General features: G+C 49.0%; 1 protein-coding gene across 5 annotated transcripts in view; it reads left to right on the top strand.

Moving 5' to 3' along the window:
• Positions 1–2,737: 2,737 nt before the first annotated feature.
• DDX6 (DEAD-box helicase 6) overlaps positions 2,738–7,726 on the top strand; it is a 53,287-nt gene continuing 48,298 nt past the window's right edge. The window contains exons 1-2 of one of the 5 annotated variants that reach the window (XM_062197151.1): positions 2,738–2,817; positions 6,506–6,976. In XM_062197151.1, coding sequence (XP_062053135.1) covers positions 6,777–6,976 — 200 coding nt within the window. In that variant the 5' untranslated portion in view covers positions 2,738–2,817; positions 6,506–6,776. Of the gene's footprint in view, positions 2,818–3,459; positions 3,551–3,753; positions 3,824–3,925; positions 4,062–6,505; positions 6,977–7,726 lie in introns of those variants that run through there. The other 4 variants (XM_062197150.1, XM_062197149.1, XM_062197147.1 and 1 more) reach the window with 4 other exon arrangements.

The following is a 7,726-nucleotide window of genomic DNA, read 5'->3' as shown; positions in this document are numbered from 1 at the left end:
AACTGGGGAAGTACCCAAGGGGCCAAGGCATCTTAGGTGAAGACAGACTCAGTTCTTTCTTGATCTGAGTGGACCAAAGTAAATTTATGCCTACTTTCCTGATTTCAGTGTCTTTCAGCCACATATTATTTTCAAATTAATAAATAAGTCAAAATTGCTAATACACAGTAATTTGGGGAAAGCCAAAAAGACAAAATGAATAGCTATAACTCCCTGTGTGACTGTCACATACATACTATGCTGAGACCAAATGAGGCCTAAAGACATCTGGTGAGCCGAGTGGCTAGCTGGTCTGGGGGCGCTGGTACTATGGGGTAGTATCTGTCAATGAGAATATACAGGGGCTGCTGTTGTATGTGTAAGCTCCCAGGCACATTAGTAGGAAACTAGACTGGAACTGGAGGAGTCAGAATTTGAACCAGGCACTCCGATATGGAATGTGGCTGTCTCAGCCAGAAGCATAATCCACTGCCCCCACGACACCTGGCCCTCCTGTTGTGGTTTAAACAGATTTACAGGGCCCGGCACTGTGGCATAGTGGGTAGAGCCACTGCCTGCAGTGCCAGCATCTCATATGGGCACCGGTTTGAGTCCTGGCTGTTCCACTTCTGATCCAGCTCTCTGCTATGGCCTGGGAAAGCAGTAGAAGATGGCCCAAGTCCTTGGGCCCCTGCACCCACGTGGGAGACCTCGAGGAAGCTCCTGGCTCCTGGCTTCGGATTGGCGCAGCTCCTGCCGTTGCGGCCAACTGGGGAGTGAACCAGCAGACAGAAGACCTCTCTCTTTCTCTCTGCCTCTCCTTCTCTCTCTGTGTAACTCTTTCAAATAAATAGATAAATAAATAAATCTTTTTTAAAAAAGATTTAAAAACCTCCAATCTATTTGTGAATCTTTCTTTTTAAAAATGTCCTTCCTACAAACATTCTCTAGGAGCTCTCCAACAATCAAGGCCTGACACTTTAGCTAACCAGTTCAGAGTTCAGAGTCTAAAAGTGGGGCGGGGGATGGGGCGAGGTAAAGTTAGAGTGACTATAAACAACATGACAATGGCCAATACACAGTGGTTAAGATGCCTGTGTTCTATATGGGAGTGCCTGGGCTTGAATCCTGGCTCCTGGGCAGCTCCTGATTCCAGCTGCCTGCTAATGTGCACTCTGGGGAAGGCAGATGGCTGGGTCACTGCGAGCTATACGGGAAACCTGGATTGAGTCTTCAGCTCCTGGCTATTGCAGGCATTTGGGAGAGCGACCCAGGGATGGGAGCTCTTTGTGTCTGCCTCTCAAATAAATATATAAAAAATTTTAAAAAGAAAATGGCCGCTGTCTCTTGGAAAACTCTGATGACAACAGGTGGCCTCACTGGAGCTGGCACATCCTCCAGAAACCATATTTGCTACAGAGCACCCACAATTATTCCACTCCATGTTAACTAAAAGACCAAAGGATTTGATTTATATTACATTCTTCTTAAAAAGAATTTTTCAAACCAACATAGTAATTATGACAATTTAAGAGTCCAATGTGACATTTCCAATACATATGTACAACATGTAATGATCAGGCATACCTATCACCTCAGACACACATACTTTTCTTGTTCTAGGGACATTCAAAATCCTCTTCAAATTCTGTTTCTAGCGTACCGTCTCCCAGATTTTAAAATACCTCATCACACAGAAGAGGGGAACTCTGTTCCTCGCGTTCACCCTCAAGAGAAAGCAGCTAGGTGGCTATTTTGAAATATTCAATTAATTCTTGCCAATCAGAGTTATCCTGCCCAACTGCACCCCTGGACCCATTAGCTATCCTCTCTCCAACCCCCTAAAACACATTTTATAAATGCTACTCTGTGTGGCCCCAAATAAACTTTTTTCCTAAAGTGTCATATTTCACAGTTCTTGCTAATCTGTTTGAAAACAGCAAGGACAACATGGTTTGAAATGGTTTGACCTGTCAACCACTAAAGCTGAATCTAGAATAAAAGATCCAGGGTTCGCAGCTTAATTTAAAACCATCTACATATCCCATCAGAAAACTGAAAAGGGCCAACAATGTGAGTATTTACCCATCTTAAAAGATCATTATATAGAATTTTGAAAGGTTTTCGCCTTGGAAGGACTCCTAGGTGAGATAGGTGATCATTTCATATTGCCCATTTTTGTCATGACCTCATCCAGGCTACAGTTTATTTGTGGACCCTTTCCTTGAGCAGTGTGGGGGAAGAGACCTGGTGTAAATCTTGAAGCCCCTTTCCCAACCCTTCACACACCTGATATGTGGGAAGAGAGTGAGGCAAAGAGGGTCTCACCCAGTATCACCCAGCCGTCTTCTCTACAGGATGGAATAGGGTGCAGGGTTTCTCTCTTCACGACTAGGTGTTTTAAAGTCTGGGTGGGAGATGGCTTGCTCTAAACCTAGAATTAAAAAAAAAAAAGAATAAAGGGACTTTTTTTTTTTTAACGTCAAAGGTCGTCTTTTCAGTGCTCTCGACAGCCTTTCCAGACCGCCAAACGAGACCAGGCTTCGCGGTGAGAGCGTGCCGTAGGACCCGCAGCCTCGACCCCGCGGTGCGGTGCGGACCAGGCACGCTGGTGAAAAACGGGGAAGGCGGCAGGTCGGCCGCGATTGGCGCGTGCGGGCTCCGGGGAGCGGGAGGAGGCCGAGCGAGAAGCAGGGCCTCTGACCTGATTGGCTGCGGCGGCATATTTGGCTTTCTCTGATTGGTTCCGAGTTGGGGACAGCGGCACAGCAGCAAAAAAACATGGAAGCTGCCAGTCAGTGAGCAAGTGCTGAGCGTCCTGGGCCCGCTGCCGCGGAGGTGGGTCGGAGTCCTATTGTCACAGGCGCTTTGGCCATTGTCCGTTTGCATATCCCGCTTCCCAGCCGGGTGCGACCTGGGGCTTTGCTTTCCCTCGGCCTAGCCAATTTATTTTTCCCCCCTCGCTGGAGACACCACAGCATTTCTGTTGCTCTGTTGGGGATAAGCGGAGACGCTAGGGTCTGAAAAGTAACCATGGGAAGAAATGCCTAAAAAATGTTTACAGTGAGGGGCGGGCGGGAGAAAAAACTCCCCGCCTTCGGGTGCCCGCTTCCACCGGGACTCCCCAGTACTGTCCCCCTTTGGGGGCAGGCTCGGCCCCAGCCCTGCGCCCTGCCGGCGGCTCCCCCTTGCAGGCGCACGGCCTCCGCCCGGCCCCTACGACCCCGACCCCACCAGCGGCGCCCCGGGCCCGGCCTCTCCCGCCCTCCCCACCGCGGGGCCCGGGCCGCTTCCCTCCCGCCCCCGGGCGCGCGGCGGCGCGTGCGGGCCTGTGGTGCCGCGCGCTCCCGGGCGGAGACGCGGCGCGAGGGGCTCGGACGCGGCCCCCCGGGCGCCAGGTCAGCCTCCCGCCTCGGACCAGGCAGTGCTCGGGACCCGCCTGTGGCCACAGCCCCGGGTGTTCACGCGGGAGGCGTGCAGGCCGGCGGCTCTCCGCGGCCACCATCCCGCCAGCGTCGCTCCCCGGCCTTGCTGCCCCTCAGACAGGAGCCGGGCTTCCCCTCGTTCCGCTGTGAGAAAACGGCCCTCTTTTTTTTTTCTCCTTCCCCCCTCCTCAGGGAGCTCCTCCGGCCGAGAAGGGAAGGAGGGAAGCCGTGCGGCCGCCGCCGCCGAGCTCTCGCCATCTTGAGTGGAGGAGGAGCCGCGGCCGCCGCCATGCGGGGAGGCAGGGAAGGAGGGAGGGAGGGAGGCGGCGGCGGCGGGCGGGCGAGGGAGGGGGCGGGCGCCGAGTTAGCTCAGCTCGGCGGCGACTTCGGCGGCGCCGGGAGAGCGGGCAGCGGCGGAGGTAGGCTGGCCGGCCCGGCCGGCGGCGGCGCGGGCTGCCGGCGGCGCGGCCCCGGGAGCGGGGCGGGGGCGGGGCGGGGGCGGCCGCAGCGAGGGCCCGGGCAGGGGCGGGCGGAGGTTTCCGAGGAGGAAGGAGCCGCCGCCATTTTGGGAGCTTCGAGTCAACAATAAAGGACCGAGGGTGCCGAGCGGGAGTGGCCTCGGTGGTAGGACTCGGGCCAGAGCCGCGGGGCGCGGGGGTGAGGCGGCGGGGTCGGGGTCGGCGGTGCCGTGCGGGGGGCTTCAGGGAGCCCCTCGGGCCGGCGAGGGGTTCGCTCCGGGCGGAGGCCCAAGGCCTGGCCGGGCCTGGGGGGGGGCAGGAAGGGCGGGCGGCAGCTGTGTGGGGTGGGGGCGCCTCAGAGGAGTCGAGGACGGGAGTGCAGTGCGCGGCGGGGTCAGGAGGAGGAGCGGGCCGAGTGCTCCGAGGAGTTTTGTGGAAGACGAGGGGCTGTGGGGACCCAAGGGGGCGGTAAGGGCTGGGGGGGGGGGGAGGTGATGTTGGAGGTTATGGGGTACGAGGCAGCCCTACAGGGGGCGGCACGGATCTGCCGTGTTGGAGGGCTCCGGCTGCTGCCTGATGGCAATAGGCCTTGTAGGTCGATAAACAGAGGGTGTTGGTGGCGCCCCCGGGTCGCGGAGGGGAGGAGGGGCGTCCTGGGTTGTAGGGGTCTCTTCGGGCCCTTTATTGGAGCAGTTCCTATTGTTTGCTGCCGCGGAGCTGAGTTTTGGCCCTTGTTGCGCAGATAGGATTGCGGGGCCCCAACCGTTTTGTTTTTGTGGTCAGAAGGAGCTGACTCGAAGTGTGAGGCTGGGGGGAGACAGGGGAAGAAATGCGTGCCCTACAGTTGGGGGGCTCCCGTCACCGGCTTGACTCCTTTTCCGCGATCCCCCGCTCCCTCCCAGTCACTCCAACTTGCAGCCAGAGCTTGGAGAAACTGCGCTGCATTTGCAAACAAAAGCTCTCGTTGGAGATGACGGTACTGTTTTGGGTGTGAAACTGTCAATTGCTAACTACGATCTGGGAAGTGCTGTAATTAACTCCACCAGGGGCTCCTCCCAGATAGTCTACGTTTTGTCTTTTTTTTTTCTTCTTTTTTTCTTAACGTAGAACTATAACCTGCACATCTAAATCGGGAAGGGGTAGGAGGAATATTTCCTCTCTGAGACATAAAGCTGCAGTGCAGGTTTCAGTTTAAGAGGGGAGCAGTTAGCACATAGTCTTATTTTGGATTTAGGGAGATGCGCGGTCTTAGTGTGTATGATGGGCGGTAATGAAGATACGGTTTAGTTTTTAAGAGATTGCCTTGGTCATCCTCCTAATGTTTTGCAAACAAATAAGTCTCCCTATATGAACTATGTGATATGGTTGATCATAATCTAAAGCTGTCAATACGGGAAAGGTGGCTGTTCATAACCTCCTAAGTGCTCTGATTCAGGAAGACTTTAAAAATAAACAGCTTTGTGTATGTGATAATCAGGATTTGCTTGTGAGCAACTTGATGTTTTTTTTTCAAAGTATGTAATCAAAAATGTATTTTCTAATTTTTAAGATGTCTTTGACTTTAAAATTTTGAGTTTGAGATGCCTTGGTGTATGGCAGAAATAACCACTGTTTAATAAACTAGTTATTTTTGGTGAGAAATGTTAGGGGTTAAAAGTGATCAGAGTAGGTTTTGTTTTCTGGTCTTTGTAATTTGCATTTTTACTTACTGAATTTTAAAATAATTTGATTTCAGGAGGAGGTTAACTTTTTTTTTGGAGACAACTCTAGACTAGGTGTTGTATTCAGGGATTTTTTTTGGAAGTTTACGGAAGTCTCTGTTGTGCTTAGTCTTTCATAGTCCCCCAAGGAAATTTTTTTTGCTGCTCTTTTTTTTTTTTTTTTTAAGGAAGTAATGATGCTACTTTAAATTAGGATATATTTTGGAAAGTTTATATTGAAAGGTAGCTAATAGTTGTTAGTATTCAAGTTTTATTAAGGTAAAGATTTTCTTATTTTTGAAGTGAAAGATTTTAACATGTAGATGTGTTCCTATCCCTTGGTTGCTTCATTATTTAAGGGACAAAAGTTATAGATAAGAAGAAAATACATTTTTCTTCATAAATAATTTCTGTAGGTGAATTTCATAAAGGCACAAAGATTTTTCCTGAAAGTGCAAAACTCAAGTCACAAACTCAACTCTTCAAGGACTCTGTTGCTGTCAGAAATAGAAACTTTTTGCTCAAATCTAGATTTACATCAGTTAAATTGTGTGATGCTTAACTGAGTTATCATGCAATTGAGTATAATGATTAATTGACGTTTAGAGAATTCATGGGAAAAACTAAAGGAAAGAGAGGGCTATCGGACAACTAATGCTAATTTAATCATAGTTTTTGTGTCTTTCTACCTGGTTTGTCCTGAGTTGTTTTGAATTCATAATTTAAATGTTTGAGATTGGTCTCGCTTTGGTTTGGTTTAAGAGACAGTGCATCATTGCATCTTTCCTGGCTTGGATAGTGATTTGGTCAAAGTGTGCCAATATTTTTAATTTTCAGTTTACAAGATGAGAGTTCTTCTAAAGGAGTTCTTTTAAAGAGGGAAACAAAAAAGCTTTTCCCCTGCGTTCCATTCTTTTCTAATTTAATTTTTTCTTTGTTTCAGATTGAACTGAGTGAATTCAGATATAACTCAACCTTGTTAGAGGGCTTTTTAAAATAAAAAGTTGATGCGGTGCGTGAGAGCAAGTTAACTGCTGCTTGCTGTTCAGAGACTTACAGGTGCTTGCCTGCATTGCAATAAAGGACTCATATATTGAGCAAGACTTATATTTATCTCTTCGTTTTGGAGAGCCTAATAAACTGTTATTACAGTTTCTCTACTGACTTTGAAAAGTTTTGAAGTTTGAAAGAGACACCTTTGCAATTAACACAGCATGAGCACGGCCAGAACAGAGAACCCTGTTATAATGGGTCTGTCCAGTCAGAACGGTCAGCTGAGGGGCCCTGTGAAGCCCAGTGGTGGCCCTGGAGGAGGGGGCACACAGACACAGCAACAGATGAACCAGTTGAAAACCACCAACACAATCAATAATGGCACTCAGCAGCAAGCACAGAGTTTGACCACCACTATTAAGTAAGTGTTGCAATAAATTATAAATACACTTGGGGAACCAAGATTTCTTTTTGTTGACTGTACCTGTTTACCTTAATTTAACCTTTTTGATTGTAGATATTGTAATACAATAAGGTATTTCTGACATAAATCACAGGTAATACAAATTTTGTAAATTATTTTTTTTCCTGAAGATTTGTTTATTTCAAAGGCACAGTGACGGAAGGAGAGACAGACAGAGGTCATCCATCTGCTGGTTTACTCCCCAGGGCTGCAACTGCCAGGGTTGGTCTCCCACATGAGGGGGCAGGGTGCCTAAGCACTTAGGCCATCCACTGCTACCTTCCCAGCAGAAAGCTGCATTGGAAGTAGAGTAGCCTGAACTGGAACTGATGCTCCAACATGGGATATTGGCACTGCAAGTGGCAGCTTACCCTGCTGTGCCACACGACACTAGCCCCATGAAGATTATTTTTTGAAAGATATCTGGCTTTCCTAATTAGTTCAGTGTAGAAGATATCAGTGACTTTGTTTTAAATCCATGAAATAGATTCATCTTGTTTTGTCAGTGTAGTTATTTGTGGTGGTATAACTATCTTGGTTTATTTTTTTTTAAAGATGTATTTATCTGAAAGGCAAAGTGACAGAGATCCCTTTTTTCTTTAAAGATTTATTTATTTATTTGAAAGAGGTACTCAGAGAAGGAGAGGCAGAGAGAAAAAAAGAAGTCTTCATCCGCTGGTTCACTCCCCAAATAGCCTACCCACAATG

The sequence above is a fragment of the Lepus europaeus genome, chromosome 7 (genome assembly GCF_033115175.1).
Source record: "Lepus europaeus isolate LE1 chromosome 7, mLepTim1.pri, whole genome shotgun sequence".
In the NCBI taxonomy this organism is placed as follows: Eukaryota; Metazoa; Chordata; class Mammalia; order Lagomorpha; family Leporidae; genus Lepus; species Lepus europaeus.
The sequence above is the reverse complement of the archived record's forward strand: the minus strand, read 5'-3'. Positions and strand labels throughout refer to the sequence as shown.